Source organism: Acyrthosiphon pisum, chromosome A1 (assembly GCF_005508785.2).
Source record: "Acyrthosiphon pisum isolate AL4f chromosome A1, pea_aphid_22Mar2018_4r6ur, whole genome shotgun sequence".
NCBI lineage: Eukaryota > Metazoa > Arthropoda > Insecta > Hemiptera > Aphididae > Acyrthosiphon > Acyrthosiphon pisum.
The window spans coordinates 44,396,368-44,422,770 of record NC_042494.1 but is presented as its reverse complement, the minus strand read 5'-3'; the positions used below and the strand labels follow the sequence as shown (position 1 = coordinate 44,422,770).

The 26,403-nt window shown below is 29.5% G+C and overlaps 1 protein-coding gene across 1 annotated transcript in view; it reads left to right on the top strand.

The window, feature by feature from the left end:
* LOC100571057 (discoidin domain-containing receptor 2) overlaps positions 1 to 26,403 on the top strand; it is a 163,227-nt gene that overhangs the window by 124,249 nt on the left and 12,575 nt on the right. The window contains exons 7-9 of the mRNA XM_003247137.4: positions 10,001 to 10,177; positions 15,051 to 15,184; positions 21,986 to 22,193. Of these exons, the coding sequence (XP_003247185.1) occupies positions 10,001 to 10,177; positions 15,051 to 15,184; positions 21,986 to 22,193 (519 nt within the window). The remainder of the gene's footprint in view (positions 1 to 10,000; positions 10,178 to 15,050; positions 15,185 to 21,985; positions 22,194 to 26,403) is intronic.

The following is a 26,403-nucleotide window of genomic DNA, read 5'->3' as shown; positions in this document are numbered from 1 at the left end:
ACACACCGCGGTTCGCAATATTCTACAACCGAACGACCGACCGGAATTTCGATTAATCACGCTGGACACGTTTCGCCATGCGGTGTACCTACACTACTCCGAGTACCAAAGTTTCAGCAAACGCCAAAATAATAACCAGCATTCGACCCCTAACAGTTACCTGGGGTTAGGATTTTTTTCCTCCCTCGCCCGCCGCGCATATATCCGATACAGACAAATCCTTAACGGATTATAATGCGCCTCGTGTTGGCTTGTATTAATCGGACGTTGAAAAGGGTCGGCTGGTCGGATATTAAACATAATATTGAAAATATAATTGTGATGATCCGGCTAATTGACTCTGAATGCCAGTGATAATTTTTTTTAAAAAACATCACGAATCACATAAATAATTATAATATCGCGTATGATATCGTATGATAATAAGTTTTATTTGGATGGATATCCACTCTACAATTACTTTTTTTTAATTATTAATTTATATCGTTTCGCTTAAAAAAAAACTCTGTTTTACATTTGTAATGCGTATCGATTTTATTGTGTATTGCGTATTTTCATACTATTTTTACTATAACCATCGATCTGATATTTTAAATAACTTTCCCTCTAATCTAATAACTTTCTAAAACATTCGAATTTTACAAAATATTTTTACTATACTAGATTTATTAAATATTTAAAACTTTAATAACTATATATATTAGACATTACCCTGTGCCTATTAAATAAACGAATATTTAAATTAATATTATTCCGTTACCTATTATTGATTTATAAGAAATAAAAAATAATATCATTGTAAGTACAGACTACAGACTGTGGTATACAATTTAAATTCAAAATAACATCCTATGCATTTTCTTATTATTCTTCCAACCGATTCCATCATAAAAATATTACCTGATTTACTGTTGAATCAATAACAATATAGATTAATCTTTATCAATTTCAATTTCAAATAATTGAATATACATATTATTCATAGTTTTGATAAAAGTAGTGAAAATCCATCCGTACTTTAATAATGTTTCAATTCTTTAAATCACCAATGAGTTTATGTTGAATTACTTGAATTTCTAGGGTCCCCGAAGTTTAAAACTGTGTGATAAATCCTAATTACTGCAGTAGTGTAGTGTTCCTAGATATTATGTTTAATCTTCTAAACAATAGCTCACTGAAACCTTGAAATCAAATAACATCCTTGAGAATAAAGAATATTATGATTCCTGCACCTAAACAATATTCTAATAAATATTAAAATCATATATCAGGTTGGTCCTTTAGAAATAGTAATTAAAATTATCCACTTTGATCGATTTTAATAAATGTATAAGATACCAATATAATATTAATATTTTTTTTTTACAAATCAAAATATTGATATTACCATAGTAGGTAATGTATTAAGAAAACATTTCCTCTTTCATACCTAAATATCTACCCAACTGATAATATAACAATATTATGGTAAATCATAAATATTATTTGTCGAGTATTTTAAACAAATATTGTAGAATAAACTGACGTTCGTCCGTAGTTAATTGTTAACCGAATAATACCATTTCGTAGCAATATTTATTACAATTGAGTGTAGCGATATTATCATATCATATTACTCAATGGTAAATGTAATGTAATTAAAAAAACGTCTAAGTCGTGTAACTATAACATCTTTACATTAGAAATACAGTTTTTTTCGCCTGTCCCGCTATATTATTATTATTATTATTTACATTATTGTGAATAGTGATCAGCTCGAATACACTATAGTACTTTATGACGACGATTTTCAAAACCAATATTAATCGCTCAGAATAAACAATAATAAAACGAAGAAGAATGATCGCAAGTTGAAGAAAAAAAGGATGAAAAACTTAGCCATTGCGTGCAAACGTAATTGAAAAGTTTCCTGTCGGTGGACGGGTTTTTTCTTTCTCCTCGTCTTTTCCAATCCTGTGTTATTGTTTCAACGAATGCAAACTTTTAGGGGCGACTAACGGTTTATATATATAATCCGTTATAATATAAGTGTATATATATATTGTATACATTTTTTTTCTTTTAATTAATTGGCAACAATGGTAGCCACAATCAATATATAAAGAGTGAGACAGTAGCTTTCCATTTAAATATTGTAATACTAACAGGAAATTAGCGATAAAAGTGTTTCGTGTTTCTTTTTAATGATCGGCGCAGATATGAACAATTTGAAATCGTTTATCCACACGTAATTTATTAAATTATTGTTTATTTTTAAACAAATAAAACAATAAAATTTCATTTAAATAATTATATAATCAATAGATGAAATCAATCCAGTTACATTCAATCCACAATTGACATCTACAGAGTTTAGGTATTATTAGATTACTAATAATACATATAATAGTATTTTTGAATAATATGAAATGGGTGTTATCAAAATAAAGCAATCTAGAACTATTACTACATAAATCTACATCTACGTATACCTGCAATAACTTGACAGGTCCTTTAAAAATATTATCTTATTAGCAAAAGCATACGATAATAATATAATGATTCAGAGGGCGTAATTCGATAACCGAAGTTCTTGACGGAGAAAGCGCTCAATTAATCGATCAGCTAATTAATAAACTATGTGGGAATTTTGGTTGATCGTCGGACATTTTGACCGTAGTCGTATTTGCAGAGACGGTAATAATAAAGTGAATAATTGACTTAAGCTTGTCCGTTTCGCCGATGAACACAAATTGGCTTTGTCGGGTAACTTAATATAAAACGTCCGCGTTTCTGGTTCTCGACCGTGTTATGAGCCTCTTACAGCAAATGCTATTGTTACTGTTACAATGCCCATACAATGGCCAACTTGTTGACCTTTTGCGATAGTAAAAAACTGAACGTGTTTGATCTAAGCCGTTTGTATTAATCATGATAATTGAAGAACTATAATATTAATATTATTCATAAAATATCTCAAACGTATGTACGATTTTAATATAAATATTACGTTTTTTTCTTCAGTTGATAATTATATAGGGCGTATTAGTACCATCAACATATAATATAAATAATAAAATATAATTTATATTATATAAAAATAAATTAAAAATACTCCGAGATTTATTTTCCATAATATGCGATGTTTGATCGTTCAAAATAAATATTAAAAACTATTTAACAAACGCCGTGCTGCAAACATTATTAGAAAAGTTACATTAATATAAACTCATTGATTTTTTTCAAAATATAAGAATATTTTTTAAGAATGTTAGATATTACATTAGTGTTTTTAGTTATTTATCAATATTAAATATTAATACGATGGCAATAAACAAATTGCCGAATAAATAAAGCATTGCAATTTGAAACGTACGTGGGATTGTCAATTTTAAAAATTCGTCAAAATGAATATGGATTAGATTAAAGTATGTATATGTATTAAATAAATATTAGCTATTTGTTTACGTCGTGGTCGTAGGTACAGAAACAAAATATATTATAGTAGATTTGTTCCGAATTGAACGTATCAAATATTTAGCAACCTTCAATTCAGTAAAAATATATGAATCTAATAGAATTGTAAATTTTAATAATTCAATAGCCTTGGACAAAGATAAGTCAAAAAAAGATTGGCTCGATAATTAAAATTAAAAAAACCATTAGTATTTTGTTGTTTATTACTGACCTTTAGTAAACTGTAAGCATTAGCTTATAAAGATGCCAAAAATATTTATATAACAATATCAAAACTTTTGAATTGACATTTTTCTTTATTTGTAATTTTTATTATTATTATTATTATTTTCAGAAGGTAGGTACTTAAAGAATTTATATTAAACCTTTACAAATTCCTGCTTCGTTTCACTGAAAACTTGTATATTATAAAATTATATTATATATATATTTTTAACTTTTTTTCTCCGGATGACTCGGAAATTAAACGTATATTGATTGACATTTGAAAATTAAATTTTTTTCAGCCATTATCATTAAAAATGGAAGTTAAGAGGTTATGTTCGATTTTCCATTCAGTGGAGCTATTGGGCTTAAGTTTCTGACAGTTTAATTATAAAGCCACACCGTTAGTGAATGATATTGTTTAAAATTAAAGAAAATATAAACGAATACAAGTTTAAAGTTAAACGTCGTAACTTTGCTGAAAAGCCTACATAAATTTCACAAAATAATATTTTATTAATGATTATAAAATCATTCAGGTATATTAAATTCTAAATAGAGTCAAACTAAATTATTAACTGCGTAACTCTGTATGTAGGTCGTAATACATATGCCATAAATCTAGAATTAAATTATTTAACTCAGTAGGTACGTATGAAAAAGTTTCATCGAGTTTTAATATTTCATTTAGTGAAAAATAATTTAGTTATTGATTATAATTAATAATATATTAGTTTATGTAGTACGTTAATACTATATTATTATCATCCGACGTTAAAATCGAATATAACCTTGTATAGGTACCTACCTAAGTATCAATATGTAAATGTTAAAATTTAAATGGTATTTTGTATTTTAATTATTATTATTATTTATACAAATTACTAATCTGAATGATCTTAATTCTGCCATCTACATTTTTTAGCATAAATACAAAATCATTTATATTTTAAAATATGAAGTATCTTAATAGGACTAATACAGTTAGTTAGTAATATTTATACAACGATATGGTGAACTACACATTTTAAAACTGTAAATATAAAAAATATATTTTTTTTTTACTAATTTTTAAGGCATCAACTGCAAGGTTATTAGCCTGCAAAGAAATATATTTTATTGTTACCTATGTGTGTCACATGGTTTGTATCATAAACATAATCTTATTATTTTCATATCCATATCATTTTGAACCTTAGTTGCATAATATAATATTACTAAACATTAAACAACTACTAAATCATGTGGAAAATCTGCATTACATTGCAAGCTATTATCCTACACCTACTCATTAAATTTAACTGAATAATAACTTCAAAGAGAAGTAAATCCGATAAATCCCCTATGGGTTCGAAGTATCCAGGTTCGGCTGTTTAATTAGTATAAACTATAAACGTGCTAAATTAGTCATTTAATTATTTACATAATTGATAATATTATTGTTATTATAAATGATTATGAATAATGATATAAACAAATTTTAAAAAAAAATTAAAATATAAGGTTGATTAATTGAATAAAGACACTTATGTATGGCGTTACATAGAAAACACGACGTACACAGAAGATCAAATTGTCACTCATTTTTTTAATTAAAGTATTTAATAACTACTAATAGTTTAATGGGGATTAAACGGTTTTAAAAAATCATCATAAAACTTAAATGGATCTTTAAAAAATCTCAAATCTAAAGTGTAAGTGTATTATTATATAAGAAGTTATGCTTTCAGCGAATATCTAAAACTGGTGAAGTATAGCAGAAAACCTATAATTATTAAATTAGATCATGGCCTAAGTTATTATTAAACGGATGATGTGATTAGTCATAATATAACAAATCCCCTTAGGCACTACATCTGGACCTTTGTCGCTTTAAGTTGACTTGTTTCTGGTTTCAAGTGTTTTGGATGTTTTACTAGAGCAAACTTCGTCAAAGACACACAAGTTTGAATCACACTCGAAACAGTTTCTCCGATAAATGGATAATCTCTTGGCAGGTTTTTAAGATGTCAAAATATGTGCTCACCTATTCTGCTCGGAAAACTTAGTTTGAGATAACAACGGTGGTTCTTAGAAAACTTAGTAGTAGATAAAAACAACTTGATATATACTTTGAATGTGCGTTGCGCATTATTCGTGATAATAATCGGTTTATAGCGATGGAAGTCTGAAACTCGTTACGCCTATAGTTTCTTAGGTGAAAAACAATACAAATATATTTGCAGAACACGCAGACAACATAATTTTATATTAAAGAGAGAAAAAAATAATATTGTCATTATTTCATTTTTTGTACTTAAGACCACCAATGTATATATGTACCTGCAAACTTATATAATACATATTATGATTGTCTCAGATTTCTATAGGTACTCTTCGAATAATTACAATATATATGTAATTTAAATGGTAAGTGAAATATGTATTTCATTGTAATAAAATACCGATTGAAATTATTTGAGTCTGTGTCCTTTCGTATAATAATATTATATTTAGTTACCTGAATTCATAAATTTATTTACCGGTCGTCTTAATGTGCCATAACTATAATATTGTAAGTTTTCTTAAATATCAAATGTTAATTTAAAAGCACATTAATTTATCTTTGACAATTTCCAAAAATACCAATAAGAAATTCGCTAAGTTTCTTAACGCATCAACTATTATATTCTAACCAAAATCGTTCTAAATGATTCTAATACATTCTATAACAGTATAACAAATCGTATAAACTAAATTATACTGTGGATATATTTAACGTGAACCAGATATTATTACTTTTAAAAATATTCATATATTTTAATTTTAATTCCAAAATGACTATAATTAGTAGTACCTATGCGGGGCCCTGCAGATTGTTTGCAATTTAAATTGTTTATATCTCACAAGGAATTCCTTGTGCTATTATAGGACATAGGTTTCTATTCGATTCTTAATTTAGAAATTCAATTATCTAATCATGCAATCCAAACTTAAAAATAGTTACTGGTATTTATAATAACAGGCAATATCCACCCATCGTTATTCCGGCGTATAAGATCACAGTTGATCAAAAAAACCCTCCTCCATTGTTTTGAATCAATATTATTAATACCAGAACAATGGTTACCATCTAAAGCTCAATGATTCCCCCTTTCCCGCATCGAAGTTTTAATCAAATAATTACAAACACTGTAAAAATATTGTTAAAATATGTGGATGACAATAATTAAATTATTTAACTCTGTGTAAATTCACACGGGTTAATATCATAACTCATAGCATGGCATATTACGATATAGGTACGTGTTCATTATGGTATGTGCACCAGACATAATATTATACTTTATTGAGATTAAATGGGAACGATAATGTATATTTACAAAACTAGCAGGCTGGTTAAAAAAAAAATAACCTTTCAAAAACAAAATATTTGCACAATGGGGGTTTGTTAATTCTCATGGTAATGTGTTGTAATTTTATTGTGTATCAAATAACTTAGTCGCGAATTGAATTCCCCACGCATACAAATACTTATGTACATTTAATTTTAATATTTTTTCAAGTAAGTTTCTGTAAGTCGCATACACTCAACCACGTTTTCGCTTCCCGTTTAAGCTCTAAGTTTCCAGACGATAAAGAGTATTATTGGACTCAGCGAAGCAACTACTTGGTACGCCGGATATATGCGGATATAGACGAGTATACCCAAGTTCCGTGGTCTTTAAATTATATTCAAAGATAATAATTAATAGTTATACATTAGAAACCATACGTAAACATGCGTGGTGACTACCACAAATATGTTAATATGTGTGGTTAATGTGCGTAATCACCACTTGTTTGTGCTCAGATTATGGCCCGGTACATACTGTAACCGCGTGGGGTGTCCGTCGAGATTACTGTTTAATGTATGGTAGCTTATAATAAATGTATTTTTCACTTTTACACACTATTAGGTATATATTTTATAAAAGTGCAGATTATTTTTGATAGAATTTGTCAAAAATTTTACCGGGAGAATGCGGGAATGGCGCAAAACTCCCCGCTGGCTGGTCCCTTTGGCGTTTAGTAAAACTCAGTAAAGGTTTTACGATGGGGTGGTGGAAGTGGCGGTACTGCGGTATTTAAAATATACAATTTGCTTCCATAAGATTGAAAAACTTCCCACTACAGAGCTATTTCCTAGGCACATGGACGCCGGCTTTGACTAAACCTATCTATATACCTACATGTATATATACAGTGACAGCTGCTCTGCGTGGTCGGTGAAAATTCGTAACGGCAAAACCGCACCCAAATGGCGTTGCTGACGACGTATATTATGACGTCCCTGGGAGTTTGGGTTATATATATATTATATACGGTGGCTTTGAAGAATTTAATATATTATTACATACACCTACAGACCGACCAGCGGCGTCGGTGCGACGGGGTGCTACTACCCCTTCTCAGTCCTCTCCCGGTCGCGTACAACACACATCCCGCGACGGACGTCCTCCCTTCCTCCCTCCCTCCGACCATCCATCCATTCCCTAACCACGCCAATCTCACCTGCCACCCCTCTGATGTGGCACGCGCAGCGACCTCCCTTTCCCCACACCGGTCATTTGCACCACTATCCCATTACCACGAAATTCGTTCGTATAATATACTTACTCCGTACGAAGGAGTCGAGCGCGTTCACGATGAACTCCGATAGGGTCGGAAGTCGCGGCCGGGGAGCCGATGTTATATATATTATATTATATACTTTATGCCTTTAAGGACCTATAATATGCGTGCATGTACATTAAAATAATACACTTCCATATACAATTTTTATTTATGTAACTCGCGTCCTAGAGTGAAATGCTTTCCAGAAAATAAATGGTAACAGTCATTCTTAGACCTGCACGCGTCCTGCGTACAAGACGAATAAGATAAATAACATTATATGAATATTGTATATTGTAATAACTATTAAGGTTATAGCATGTTATTGTAGGTACTCCGTTATAGTACCTACGTTGGATATATATTTTATACGCAAATACAATAATAATATAATATAATCTCATTATCATTTTATTCAAGTGAATTGAAAAACGAATAGATATTTCAGGTAAAATTTAATGAAAATTATAGTTCTAAGTATATGTTTGTTTAATTTATTCGAAGGCATGGATGTGATGGTTGTTAAATTTTAGAAACGCGTTTAGACCAATATCATCGTTCAAACACAAATAGTACCGTTGCAGGTTATGTTCGTGCACAGTACAATTTAGAGTTATGTAACTATGCGTTATAATACATACCTACACTATAATACATATATTATACGCCTGTTACGAAATTTTAGGAAAATAAACATTTTCCCGTATACCATGTGCGGACATGCAATAGGTACTACACAGTTTAGTGTGTGTGTGTGTGTGTGTGTGTGTGTGTGTGTGTGTGTGTGTGTGTGTGTATATTTCCTCTCGGTGAAAAAAATACCCATCAAAAACGTGACACCCCTACACCCCCCTCGGCCCACAATACCACAGTAATCTGCTCATAACGATCATTATGCAACCGGACAACGCTGTGTGGAATGTTCTCTTTCGCGGTTCCGTCACACACCCACACGACCCTTTTCCCGCTGACGTACGCACATACCATATAATATTATATATTATTTTGCCATTCAGACGTAATGATGGACGCGCGTTCGAGTTTTGGGTACTATATCATATATTGTCAATATACCTACAACTTGCCGTTTGGCGATGCGGTGTCAATTTTCGTTCAATTATTATATACTTCGTACGAGTTTGATTTTTCTGTCACACCATCCTTCTGGTCCTCCGTTCTACCGAAAACTTTTCACGTGAAACTTCCCCGCTGTCCGCGAGTATAGTTTTTCGTGGTCCATCAGCTTTTCGCGTTTGGTTTTTAATAAACGAACTACCCATATATACTACACGGCTGAGTGTGTGTGAGAGAGAGAGAGTAGAGATGGATATGCGCGCAAGCCAATACGATATATTATTTTCGTTCAAACGCTCGGGGTGTCCATCACTCACGGACGTCGCGTTTTCCCTAGTTCCCTGTATATTATTTAGGAAGGCAGGTCGTACCTATACCGTAAAAATTCCAAACCCGACATGCGCATATATCCTCGAACCACCTTTTCAACTAAAGGTCGACTCCGTTGTTGACGTATGCGTATACATACATATAATATCTTCGCGGGTGGTTCAAAATCGTCAGTTTTGTGTATATCGAAATCTGACCTGTAAAAAATCATCACGCGTGATCATTATAATCGAACCGTATTTCTACCCGTTACAGTTGTAATATTAAGCATGTTAAAATAATTTTATATATATTTTTACAGACGGAATAATCAGCTACACGATCCCGTTGGACGGATCTGGGAATGACAGCACGGACATGGCGGACCTTTCTTACGACGGTGTGGTTCGTGGCGACAAAATTCAAGGAGGTCTCGGACGTTTGGTCGATGGTGTGCGCGGAGAGGACAACTATAAAATGGATATCGGTTACGGAAAAGGTAACATAATATATAATTACTTTATACAAAAGCTGTATTGTGTACGTCGATTAAAACAATAATTGAACTGTTCAGAAACTGCATTATTATAACGAACGAACTGAATTGGTATAATGTAAGGACACTGTGTAAATAAAAATATTACTTTTATGATTGATAAATAGTTTTATATAATTGTTTCATAAAATGTTTCAGTTATATAATACAAATCACTTAAGTCTGTGCGATTAACTAAACCGTGTTTTTTTATTATTTTCACCGTTATAATATTATATTGTTTTTAATGTATATATATATTACATACAAACATTAAATTTATTAATTAAATACTCAACTTTTAAGTAATAACCATTTTTGACTACGGTGCACCGCTGGTACTATATTGTGACTAATACCCGTATAATAGAGTTAATTAATCTAATCTGTATATTTTATGATGCAATATAACGGCATCCGTTTAACCGATAAAATATACCAAAAAGTAAAACCTCATCCTCCAAAATATATATTATCCAGGAACGGTAAGCACGTAATATTAATCCAAGCGACAGCAGTGTTCTTATACGTAATCGCTCACGAACGACCCATTGTTATATATATATTATATTACGAGCACCTAAATATCTGTCTAATTTTATAGCTCGTTGTCGAATAATAATTTTACTTCTTCTGTATTGCAGCAGTGTTCGACGGCAGAAAGTATCGAGCAGTTATATTAATAACAATAATAATATATTATATAGTTTACTATAAAGACCAACGACTACGCGATGATGACGATGATAATAATACAGTAACAGTAATAGTAATAATAATGATAATAGTCACTTATTTCAATATTGGCATAGTGAATATTTTACAGTGTTAGGCCGTATAATATTATACAATATTATTATTATTCGCGTATATTATTATTATGATTGTTGTTATTAACATCGCGGGCATCTGAGGGTGTGACGGCAACGGACCGTTTTATTCAATTAATATATTTTTCATGCGCGCTAAACTTTCGGAGCGCAGCCGGTTTGTGCTCGCGGAATGTGACGTTTGTAAAAGCTAATGATATGGACGTTTTAATAAGCCCCGGCAAAGTTGCACGCTGCAGTCTCCGCGTGTATATAAATAATAATTCATGTTTCAAAATCCCCGGCAATAACAATAACAAATAAACGTGCGTAACTTCGGAAAACGCGAAAGCCTTATAATATTTTGCACCAGCGACGGCGGGGGGGGGGGGGGTGATCGGCGCGAGGAGAGGTGGCGAGCGGGGTGCGTCGTGGGCGATGGAGGAGAGGGTGGTGGTGGCGGATGGTTGGACGGAAACGTAGGGGTTCATTATAACAGAACGGAGGTGAACGTATATATATATATCGTATACAATATGTATAATAATATATATATATATTGTTATACGCGTATAATTTTGAATATTACGACTCTCCGAGCATGACATGAAATACGATAAAGTAAATCGGGGAAAAACTATATATACTAATGGAACAACGGGTAATGACTGCGGGCTCCCCTCTCCCCCACACCGCGTCACAGCCGCATTCTAAGAGTTATTTAACTTTAACCCTTGAGCCTTCTACCGCATATCCCTCCCCGTTTCGTTTTTTTTTTTTTTTTTATATATACACATAATATAATTATTTTTATTATTTATTTCCCCGAAGTATATATATATTGTGTGTGGGTTACATATATAGTATACATCATTGAAATTTTTGATACAGTATATAATGAGAAAACCATAATAACTGTGACGGGGTGAGGGTCATAATAAATTTACACAGCACAGTGGCGTATTATAAGTATAAACCGCCGTGACTATATCACACACAAGCTCCCTAAATAATTTATACCGAAATGTCTGTGTCGTAGAAATAAAATAAAATTTAAATTCACACTTATATACATATATAATGTATAATAATATAAAAATAATAGTAAATTGTATCGTTACTTTTCCGGTGCCGAGTACGGTAAATGCCGTAGAAATAATAATAATACAGTATTATAGTTTAACGCATATAAGACAAATAAAAAGCGACATGTCATTAAAACGTTGTGAAAAGTTTTTTAACGACTCTAATAGTTGAGTATCATTGATTTTTACGATGTGCACTGTCTGTGAAGACGTGTAATGTACCTAATATACCTATGGCAAAGATGAACAAAATAGATATAAAATAATTTTTATAGGTACAAAACCAAAATAGATTTGATAACGATTAAAATAAATCATGTTGAATGAATAACCAGACAAATTTAAAACATTAAATAATAAATTACATTTTAAACGATGAAGTAAAATAGAAACTAGATGGCTAAAAAAAATTTAAGTGATGATACATAATATTTGAAATTTTAATGTATTGATTTGTGAAAAAATAACTATCGTAACATTCTTAAATAATATTCATTTGTCAGTAATTAATCATTATGTTTCTCCTGATTATTGTTATATGTTCAAATTAGTTCAACTCACATTTTATACCTATATATGTCCTCGGAAAGTCATTTAAACACTTTAAAGAAAATAAAGCATATTCATATGTTTATTATGATTTATATGCTAGTTGGTATTGGTATACCTAGGTAACACAATTATATCATATTATGTGTGGTTAATATTTAACAATTAATACTCTTTGTTATAACTTATAAGGGACCGAAAAATAAAAAAATAAATATTTGGTATTTTGTATTTTAAAAAGTTATTTTTTCTCTGATTTAGTGTGTATAATATAATTATATTTACATTATGTACTAGGTATTTAAGGCAACCACATAGCTTTTGAAACTCATTAAAATACTATACTTAAAGCATTGATTAAAATATAAAATACGTTTAGGATAACTGTATAAAAAATAATCACATAAATATCATAATCTCATACTGAATATCAATGCCACTATTTGTAGGTGGCAAATTATTAGTTATTACCATATCGGTAATATATATTATATATAATATATATATATTATCGGTTTTTATATAAAATAATATTGTCTGTATCTACACGGTTTTCATCAAATTGAAATATAATAATAGATATTATTACTATAATAATTATTATCAACGTACTTTTGTGTTATAAAAATATTAATTTTAATAAAATGAAATGATTGATTCAGAAGTAAAATTGACAATTATAAGCGGTTATATTTCAATTTTAAATTAATGATAAATTATTGCATTTGAAAAATGATTCGGTGTGGAGAATGGTCATGACTCATGATGTTGATAAAACCGATACTTTCTAACATTTCACTACATATTTTTATGTTATTTTTTCCTATTTTTTTTTCCGAAAACTACTTGGAAATTCGAAAGACGACCAGCTTAAAGTACATTCTGTATTAACTTTCCAATCTACAAAGGCACTACCTTAAACTGTTCGATTTTTTTACTGCCATAAAAAATGTAAACAGAAAACAAAAACAAGTAAAAAAAAAAATCTTATTATAAAACCAGTATAGTTTCTGTCCTCTGCTCAGAATCTAAATTAGTCATAAAAATATTTATGTCCAAATTATTTATCTAGTGTTGCACTATTTATGTCGTCAATCAAACATAAAACATTTTTTATTCATTGTATATTCGATGTATAAACATTATTATTAATTTAATTTATTTTAAATTTTAACAGTGTACAAATACTACTTATTATTTCAGTGGAGTATTATACTTTAAAATGTTATAAAAAGAGTTAGTTGTAAAATAGGGCAAACCTAGGATGGGGTGGTTGGGTGGTCATAATAATTTGTTTTATTAATTTTTCAGTTGGTCATTTATGAAAAAATAAATAACTGTATATAACGGCCGATTGATTTGAATAAAATTGTGTTAGTGATGTTGATTAAAAGTTATGGGTGAAGGGGATTATAAATTCCAATGTAATTAGGTACAAGCCAACCAAACGTAGTTGTCTTGATGTCTCCTATGGAAATTAATTGATTATGTACAAGTTTTCTCTACTGGCTAGCGGACCAAAGAAAAATTAAGAAAAATTGGAATAATGATGCAAAACCAGTTATAGACAAATGTTGTTTTTTGTAGTAAATCTAAAACGAATGATCTTGGATACTAGATCCTTTTACCAAATGATGATATGATCATTTTCCGTTCAACATAAGATTTTCAAAATATTTTGACTCTTTTTCAACTATGTATGATTATTTACTTCAAATTTTCAATTATTTTTTCTTTTTCTATAAAAGTCGGGAACAAATTTTTTTGCTCGGTCAAAAAGTTTGAAAATGTATACGAAGTTTCTCCATAAATTGTTCATAGATATACCAATTAAAAAATATTGGAAATACTTTGGTACGATTTTTTTATGAGCATTTGAAGTTCAAATGTAGACACCATTTATCAAAATCATAATTATAACTTAACACATTCAGGGGTCACCCTTTTCCAACAAGTGGGCTATATTAAACATTTTAAATACCTGGTGATCGACCACTATTTGTTTAGGTATATTATTAATATTATTACATATTTACATTCAGCATAATAATTTTCTTTTATTATTTCTCCATAGGAAAATTGTGTTTTTCTTCTCTACTAAATAATTTACTTTATACCTATAATCAATATAAAGCGTAAAAGTTATACGATTGCGCACGCAATCAACGGTTATTGGTATAATTAATTTTTAATACGATCGCCCAATACTCCTCTAAAGATTGATCAGGTCTATACCGGGTAGTAAAATGATTTGTAAAAAATACATGACGCATGATCTAATATGCTTTTTACCTACTTATATTTTATAATACAATTTCAATCTCAGCTAATATTGTACCATTAAATAATCTATAATATTAATGGTGTAATAATGTGTGTTTTTATTTGATTTAGGTAACGGATGGGTCGGATGGCGTAAAGAATCTTTCTCAAAGGGATTTGTGGAACTAGTATTTGAATTTAGCGAAGTAAGAAATTTTTCGGCTGTGCACATATTCACCAACAATTTTTTCAGCAAAAACGTACAGGTGAGTAATTTTATGAAATTCTCAGAATGTTCTTTTTTACGTTATTCGAAATACACATCAGAGTTATTTCATTTTGTTATACAAAGGGGAATTTTCATAATAAATCCTAAAACTAGTGAAAACCTGCTGGCTATGGCTTAATGATCTCTTAGAAATAATATAAAAATCGTAAGTTTCAAGCACTGTTGAAGTATGTTGTACAAACTTCTTCATCCTTAAAACGGGATGAATCTGTGTGTGTGTGTGTGTGTGTGTGTGTGTGCGCACGCGTATGTGTTCGTGTGTGTAAAAAAAATATACTTATAACAATAAAAACTCGGAGCTTATATGGCTGCGTGTTCGCACACCACACTTTAACATGCTAACTTAAAACAATAGAGGAATAACAACAATAATGTGCTAATGAACCTCATAATATACATACATAATTTTTAGTTTTAATTATTTAAAAACAAAATCAATAGAAATAACACGAAATTGACCTCTACAAACTATTTTTATTTATTTTGGAATGCTTCAAATATAATTATTTAAACCCAAAAACTTCGCATAGTGATCTTTAAATATGTTTTAAGAAAACTGAAAATATTTTGACAACCTGTCGCAAAATGAAATTTAATAATAACACACTATAATACACTCATCTCAATAAATTATACAATAAGCACCAATTACGGCGAGACGTTAATCGTATCTTGGTAACTTAGATAATAATAACAAAGGTGTACGAAATATTATGTTGAATAAATCAAAATAAATATGAGCTAACCATGTATACAAGTATCTTATACCATTATATATGTATATATAAATATATATATACGTAATTGGGCAATTATCATCGATATAGGCTTATGGTAATTGCATGTGTATAAATCGCAGTTTAATGTGTATTCACTGGATGCGGCCAACTCAATTAAATGTTTAATTAAAAATTTAACTTTGGAGTTATGCCTTTAACGGATTATTATAACTATATTGAGGGAATTAAATCATTATTATAACTTTGTAAAAGCAAGTATATAAAATGTCCACTTTCCACGTACTCGATGATAAAGAGTTGATACCTATCAATTAAAAATCATGTTTTTCCTACCTATGTTTACAACAATAAAGTTTTCAAACCATAAATTAATTATCATATTTTTATTTTCCATGATAAACCGTACGTATAATGTTATGTTGACAGTTTCTAAAAAATAAAAATGCCAACCATTTGTTTAATAAAAATTAAACTTTGTTAAAATTGTTAATTTTCGATGAAATAATACTTGTTTTATTGTAGGGGGTTGTAATAATATTAATTTGTACCAAATTCCTTCTGAAGAACTTTTAAGTAACTTAAATGAAATTGAATAATAATATAATATACTGTTTAATAACTTTTATTATTTTTTCATATATTTTTTAGTTCTTAGATTATTTCAAGGTATAAATTTCTCATTTTAATACTCATTAGTCATTATCTATCAGAAATATAATTATTCAGTTTTTAACTTTTATTTTGAATCAAATTCTTTTATTGCTCATTATTATTGGACACTATGCGAATAGGGTTCTGGATTTCAAAATCAATAGTGTCACTTCATGAAATATTTCAATGAAATTATAAAAAAAAATATACATTTTATTTTCATATACTTACCCTTATATAGACAATTAGTTTTAATTAGTAATTCAACATCGCAAACATTGATCATGCGACTGATTTATCATCGTCGATAGCCGTGGTTCAAGAATAACTTTATATTATATTACTATTTATTTATTAATAGGATCTTTACAATTCGTTGTTTTGGAGCCAAGTGATGGCACTGACGTATGTAATCTTTAAAAATACACCTACAGTACCCATTAAGTATTTGCATATTAATTAATTATTAAAAAATAATAAATAATAAATATCAAACATATTATATTTCTTATTTAAAATATGATATGATGTTATGAGTTAAGCCTATAAATACTTAGAATAGGTACCTATAGGCAGTAGCCACTAGGTACCATATACTTTAGGTTTTATATAGTATAATATAATTATAATTTATAAGTAACTATAATTATATAAATAAAAAATAGTTTATTGATACTTGAAAGTAAATCATATAAATATATAATAATACGATTATGACTAACTCATAGTGAAATTTAATTAAAGTATAACTTTCTGTGTGTGTTAGAATTATTGAATTCGATACTATATCGACGTCCTTTCTCTGCTTTAAAAACAGAATAGACATTTATTAAAATCTATATGAGATGATACGATAGTACCATACCTATTAGACAGCCGCATAGATTCTCACAACATTCTATTTATCATAATTAGAATTCTGACATTTATCATTTTTTAGTTTTTAGTATAGTATAAGAATACAATAAATATAGGTATATAACATAAATTACGAACACTATAATTAATCAAAGCGTACAATGCATGCATCTCGTATTATTTACATACTAATATTTAGTGATGCCAAAATTATTTAAAATTATTATATTACTAACTGCCTTTTAGTGAAACGAAAAATTGAAGAATTCATCTAAAAAAATTAAAATCAAAGAAACGTCTACCAAAACAATGACTAAAAATATAAATAATTAGAATGTTAATATTTTTACAATTTATAATTTTATCAAGTTCGTTTATTACTCGAAAAGATTTCCAAAATAATACGTTTGATAAAGTATTTAATAAATAAAATTTTGAAACACATTTAATATATTATATATGCACACATTATCCAAATGACAATAGTTATTGCACAATTTTAATTGGGCGGGTTTACTGCAATAAGTATACGTAATTTATTCGACCGTCGATTTACACGAATATACCAAAGAGTATAATAATATAATATTAAGACTATGATTTAGTATTAGCGTTTCATAATTTTAGTTAAACAGTTTATTTTTGTTTTATTATCGTTTTCCAGATTTTCACCCCACGCATTAACTTCCACCCCTTGGAGTTTCAGTTTATTTTTAATATCTTTATACACGCGCTATTAGTACATAAACAATTTTATTTTTTTTAATGAAAAATGTATACCAATTACGTTTGATGCCTGAACTAGTGTATATTACATATATATGTGTGCACGCGTGTGTGTGTTTAAAAGCGATATGGGGCGCTGAAATAGGGTCCACGAGACTCCATTAAACGGCCGGTTTCGTTTTTTTTGGTTTTGACAAAAATTTATAGCCTCGCGGTAGGTAAGACCTTTTAAGGCCTGACCGCGTAATGCCAGTGACAGATTTATGAATCGTATATGTTTCATTTACTCCAGAAATATAATAACAACAATAAACGGTTACTAGGCGAATAAAACATACCTTGCATGACGTGATATACGATGTGCTTGTATTGTGCTTACCCGAAAGAGATGGTACTAACATTTTTCTGCCTATGACCATGACCCACTGATTATATATATATATTATATGTGGACACATTCGATACTATGATCTCACCTATTTATGATAACCAGTAACCACATAGGTATTTGATTGTTAGGGTTTTTAATAATTTGTATAATATTGTATTATAACGCAACACCACGACGTATATGAAGTAATAATAAAAACACCAATTCATTAAAATAATATTATTATGTCCTATTCATTAAAATATCAAAGATATTATATAGAAATAAATAAAATGGTGCTTTAAAATAATGAATACTCATTTATGTTAACCATACCAAATCGAACCATTTGTTGTAGTCAAAAACTGCAACCGTGTAAAATGTTTTGCAAGGCTTAGGAATTAGGGTTAACACACGCATATTACATGTTATTATAGTCATCAGTGTTGCGGAAAATTTTCATAGGTACCTACTTCTTGAAATAACTTGAAATTTATAAACCTAACCCGACATTAAGGACTGTACTAAAACAACAAAGGTATTTACCGCGACCCTTGTGTGTAGTAATTATATAGTATAGGCCAACAATAATGTATATTTAAACACATTTTAAATAATGAGAAACATTATATTACATTGTGTTCAGATATAATCTACATTTTTATATAACACAACGTCACGAATAGGAAATTGTCCTTCAATGATGAATATTATTTTGCTGTCATTTTATATCCATTATGTTTTTAACAATATATTCCAATCAAAAAACATAAAATATTATTTGAAATAATATCAAAAAAATAATTCCAACCAAATTGTAATACTGAATGATACTGAATATTTGACTATTGAATGGTTAAAAATTATTATTTAATACGTATATTTTTTTCTCCAATTATTTATGAGATACCCGCAGTGTTCACCCAACTAAAATATAATATAATATCTAGGTAAAATAAATTTTACTATACATTTTAGCTTACATATTAGGTTGCTGATTGCGTGCTAATATGACTCAATAGTATACATTAGGTAGGTTGGTAGGTAGGTGATACCTATATTAACTTTTATACCTATGTATATTGAATATCTGCATGTCCTAGTTTGTGTACATGATCACATTATAGATATAACTGACCGAAGATTATCATCTTTAATCACTTGTAATAGTATAAATTATCAATACATACATTTCCATCTAATATTATATTGTAATCAAAACCGACACGAACAGACTCGCATCATACAAGACATAAAAAAATATTGATATTAAAATATTACGTAAGTGCGTTTATTCCGTGATCAATATGTGTGTAAAAAGAACTTATCACAATAACGAATAATACAATTTAACAATAGCTAATAATAAATAGTTAAATGTATAATAATGATTATTTTCACTAAAGAGTTTTTTAACCCACTCTTTGACATTGTTTCGTATTATTTACAATTTTACATTATGCATTATTTTATTTCTGTATAGTTACACTTCATACCTATATGTTTGATTTGTTTTTAATATATTTGTGTATTCAATACATTGTAATACATGATACATAAATCCATCATGTAGAAGACAATAAACAATACAATCCTAAAATATTATACGTATGTAGTACAATATTCATATAAGAATGTGATCAAATTTGATGTACGTATTATGTTTATACAAAAACTAGCAAGTTTATTAAACAAACGTATACGTAGATGGTAGATACAACAATTTTATTCTTTGTATTTAAAATTTTACAGTGCTTTATAACTCAATATACATCGATTTTCAACAAAGACTTATATAATTATAATTTTTTTTAAAATTATATATATATAAATGATAAACATCTAAAAAAAACCATCAGTCTGAAATATACTTTTAATTTTCCATTATTCTGATGTTTTATGAGTAATATTATGCTTTTTACTAATAGTTATCTCTCTTGATCGTTGACCAATAAATATAAGAAAAAATTTTAATTTTGAAATAAATATAACTTATGTCATAACTCCTATTTGTAAAAATATAATAATATATATTATATAAGAAAACATTTTTAAAAATAATTATTTTTATAGAAATTCTGTAAAACATCAAACTTAGAAACATTATATTATACATTTTTAAATCATTGATTTACTTATGTAAATATGAATGCCGCATTGGCAAACATTTTTAACTGTCACAATAATTAGTTCGTTCTATCATTTTACTTAATTTATTTTTACAACAAAATTTTAATGACAACAATTTGGTATTTAGTGGTAGCGTGGTGCGAGGTCTATAGAAAAGGGTGCTTAAAGTAAAATGGCTTTAGGCGATGCAGTATAAATTTGCGCCTGGTATAAATATTTAAATAAGCATAATTTAATTATTACTTTTCTCGCACAGCAATGTACCTAGCTGTTATTACCAAAATAATAAATCTACCTTTGGTGGTAATTATTTTCTGCAACTTTTTAATATCTATTGAATCAAGTATGACGATTCTGCAAATAACAAAAATTATTTCGTCCCAATATATAATAATTATTGTTAAAATCGTTAACAAATATATTTTTCTAACCTTCAATTGATGATGGAAATTCCTTTAACTATCACAATTCTATTGTTTATAGACAATTCTTCATATTTCAGTGGTATTCAACCATAAACTATCACTGTTAAACTTAAAACAAAATGAAAACATTGTGGGAAATTTCCAGTGCATTTAGATCATCAAATTATTAAAATTGAACACAAAATATAGTATCCTTATAGTATCCTATTATTTTAAATATTTAATTCACTTAAAATTATAAATAACTCTTACAGAAAAATTTAATGAAGAATGCATTTACAATTGTTAGGTAACGAATTTAATCGCATTTGTGTTTTGAAATAAAATAAAATATTAATATAGATAGTTTTTACTATTTTCTATTATTTACTTTGATGATAAAATAAACTATTAAATTATTAGTTATTATACTATAGTAAATCCTATGTATTTGGCTGAAGTAGTTCAATATACCGTATTCTTACTAAAAAAAAAAAAAAATAATAATAAATAAAAACGAATTATCTACTAATAGTTACCTATATGAATAATAATTTTACAAAATTATTGGAAGTAGATACTCAGTGCTGACTCTTCATTTTTAAACATATAAAAATTGTTCGTATCTATTTAATAACCTATCAAATTTATCTCATCAATATTACTGACCAATTTCAATGATGAAGAATACTTAAAACCTACTATACAGCTTCGGTTTTTAATAAGTATAATTTTATAGCCAATTTTTCCATATCATGTTGTTTTTCAGTCAACATCTAATCAGCATTATTTTTAACGGGTTTTCTTCCATAGCTGTAGTTATAATAAATATTTTTTATTGGATATCTTTTTATTCACCTGTACCACGACTTATACAGTTTTTTCTTCAATCCCACAAGGTTTTTTCAAAAGCGAGGGTACAGTTCAGCGTGGGAGGACTACACTATCACGGACGTTCGGTTTGGTATACATACATGCCGGACACTGTGTTGGAAAATGCCAGAGATGTCGACATACAGTTGCATAATCACGTTGGCAAATACGTGAAAATACAACTTTACTTCTACAGCAAATGGATAATGATCAGTGAAGTGAAGTTTGATTCCGGTGAGAACTCCATAAGATCATAATTTATTTTTATATAATAAAACGCCGAACTCCGCGACAACGTACTTAAACGTACCGTACTCACAGGGTAACACGGATGGTAACACGGAGCCTTGAATAGGCAATTTAGCTACACCACGGTCGTGTACACACTTCCGGTATTTGTGGTATTTTCTTATAATTAATTTGCATTTTAATAACAAACATGTAACTTCCGCTCTCAACCCCGCCTCTCTCTGAACCACTAAAACATCTGCGTTTGTAGGTTAAGTAGCCAATCGCATAATTGCATGTTGGTAGTACTGTGGCAGTGTTCGGATAACTGTGTAGTAATATATACAAGCAATTTTCAAAATATTTTGTTGTTTAACCGATCATATTAATATTGTTTGATTTTTCAAATTATTATAATATAGTATTCACACAGGCATTGACAGTATTACATTTATTTTTCAAGTAATATTTTATACGTGGATTTTGTTTCGAACATATTTGCCTGCAATAGTGCGTGTCGTGTAATAATTCGTTGTATGCGTATGTGTCGAAAATCGCGTGAATCGTTAACGGAATCAACGTAGTCATAGTTTAGAATTACAATTTTACACTTGAACCACTGTTTTCTGTATTTCTAAATGCATAAAATATTGTGAAATACTTTTCAAAAAAAAATTTACGAATACATTTCGTATATTGAATGATTTTTTTAAAAATTATTATTAGTTATTAGTAGGCGTTAAACGTTTAGATGAGTAACGTGACGCAACACAAATTTCATAGGACTCACCTTGCTTCTCGCTGCTCTTTTACGAATAGTTTTCAAAATGACGAGTTTTTAATGTTAAAACAATCGACCTGTAATTGTATGAACGCAATCGCAGTGTGTTAATGGTGTATTATGCTAACGACAATTAGAACTTTAACCATGTAGAACACATGCAAATCAAACCCAGACACAACTGCATATGACGTTAATATACGATCAAATAGAGTTCAATACAATATTATTATTAAATTCTTAATAGCGCTTGACAGACAACTGACATGTTCAGGTTGGCGTCTTTGAATAATGTCGTGAGCGCCGGCACAGTGGCACCGAACCGTCGTCGTATGCGTACAGATCGAGGAATTAGTCATTTTAATCGGTTTTAATCAGAATTGGGCTAGTGAATTATAATATACTTTTGGTGGTTGAGGTTAAGTTTCCAGGTTTTAAGACATTTTTAATTTGAAACCTAAAACTTTAATAGTCTATACTGAGATTTTTTTAACACAAAACCCAAAACCTAATTAAGTTTTTTATTTTGAATTGGAACTTTAAGTATACCTACCAAAGTTTATTTTTTAAATATAACATTTCTGCACATTAACCTTCAAAATAATAATCTCACAAACACATGAATTACTTACTATTAATAAATTGTGTTTATTATAAATACGTTTTTCATAATTAAATACGTATGCACAATACAATATTATAATATTACAATATTATAATTGTATATATTATAATGGCGCAAAACGTCGGAAAATCTTTTCGTATTCCAGTATGTAATGCTAAGTACTCTGAAAAACAGTGCAATTTATATAATATTAAGTTGGTATCTAAACGTTAATTGACAAACCGACAATAACGAGAATTTAAAAGCGTAAAAAAGTAGACACATTATAATAATAAACTCAAAATTCTCGGATGGAATATTTTTTTAAAAAAATCGTATATAACAGGCGTATACAAATACACTGGTTCGCTTGAAACACCGATTTATATTTCACTCGAATAATTCGTTATTAAAAATGTATAGAACTTGAAACCAACAATAATTTTTACGGAGAAACCCCTTCGAAGTTCTATCCATATACTACATTTATATTGTACGAATCGTGTATTGCCGGCGGCAATAAGCTTATAATCATGAAATTTATTACGTCGTTTATCAACGTATAAAAAGTTTCGTTCTGCGTACCATATCCGAAACCACGCGGGCCGAAAGAGGATGAGATCTCTTGCAGCAAGACAATAATATGCATTTTCCGCCGGACTTTTTGTACACACCGTCAATACAAAGTACAAACTGCACGTCGAGTAATAATAAAGATGCGCACGCAACGCGAATCTCAATATTAACAGAGTAAGATCGACAGCCGTATTCATTTGAAACGTTTTATAATTTATGTATTATCGGGTAAACACACTTAAAGTAACAAAGAACGTTATTATAAATTTAATGTAATCATCGTTTTATTATTAAAAAATAAAACCTTTGTGCAACAAAGATTCGTTCTGTGTACAATATTCGTACGTAAATATTTGCCCTGAAATTTAATATCCCCATTCATATTCGAACGAATAATAACGTCATAATATATAATATATTAATTGTACACATATTATATAATCAAATACACGTATTTTGTGTAATTCATGGATACGTATGAGTAGTGATAGGGTGTTTAACGACTACAATTATTAACGTCAAATGTATCGGTCAAAACGACCAGTGAGATCCAAAATAAATAAACTTGGTATTGAATATCAGAATATATCATTATCCAAGTGTGACACTCATTGACAAAATATGATAGGTACATAACGGTTATTTTAATAATGATTTCGATTGATTGACCAAATGACTGTAGTTTGAATGTCATCAAACACACGAAACGTTATTGAAATTAAAAAGGAGCTTAAAGAAAAAAATAATTCGTTTTTGACATAATATAAATTATCAATGACAATCGCATGCGTTCAATAACAATTTTTTTTTTTTTTTAACTATTTTGCTCTAGACTTTTCTGGAGCACAAATGATCAAAGTCACTAAATATGAGCATATAACGGTATATACTATATTATATTTTTCACGAGCGGCATATACATATAATATACAACCAGCAGCAGCAGCTGCAGCGGTAATGGTTAACAGTCACAATATTCCGAGACCTTGACAGCTGAGAGACTTCACGCGCGCGCGACACGCGGAGGCAAGTTTAAGTCTTCCGTCTCCGACGGGGGGCAGGCACGACGGTCGCATTTAGGTTTAAGCGGTTTCATAAAATACATATATTATATTACACAATAATATACGTGTATACGTTATATTATATGCACGCCGCCATACTACAGTTTCGAAAAAGTTTGCGATTTTCTTTTTTTTCTTTTTTATTATCATTTTGTCTTTCTCTCAGCGCTGCACATCCGTCCCACCCGGCGCTGACTCGCGCACGCACACACAATACGTACGAAAGCTGAATCATTTATTCGACCGCTGAGCACCGTACACACACATAACATACACATACCATACATATGTGTGTGTGTGTGTGTGTATAAGTTATGACCGAGTACCGGGTATACCTCTCTCGTTTCTTTATAAGCGGGTTATTTATGGGGCGGGGATTATGCGAAAGTATATATAGGAACTCGTCTTATGAAGCTATTTATTTCCGGCACAGCGGACTCAGTTTTATTTAAATGCAGGCTCCCCGCAAACCTCTCCATCCATCCCGCCACAGCTCGGCCTTAAAGACCGCAAAAACCCGCGAGCGACGACTCGATCGCGGGCTGTAACGGTGTATGTGATGTGACCGTGTGTTATAGGTTATAAGTGCGCAAATTTTATTATTTACATCAATAATAACGTCATAATATAGATTTCCGACCTGTAACGAAGGGACGAGTAATGAACAGAACACGTGTAAGCTCAGCTAGGTCAAAATAATTATGACTGTAAGTAAACTATGAGAAAAAAAATTACCCAACTGCTCGTCACGTAATTTTAAAATTTTGGAATTTTATAATTCAGTATTTGTTTTAATTATTATAATCATTATTACTATCTGAGCACGTATAAAATTTATAACTCTGGCAGGCCGTCGTGGAACGTCTTACGTCTACAAGAAAATTAAAAATAATTTAATTATCTAACCACGAAGCGCGACGTACTAAAAAAAACCTCGATTGACGTCATTATATTCGTTGACCGTTTTTGCATACAATTTACTGTTTATTAAAAGTTAATTACTTTTACGTCGAGTTTTTATTTTTTTTTAATTTCATTTTTTTGCTCCGCGGCAACTCTTGAACAGCCTCAATTTAATACAATCACCGACAATTTAATACACAGCCCCGACGATATAGAGAGTCGTTGTTGTTGTTGTTCGTAAACCATTTCAGTAATTATATAATTCTAGTATAATACACAATGCAAACT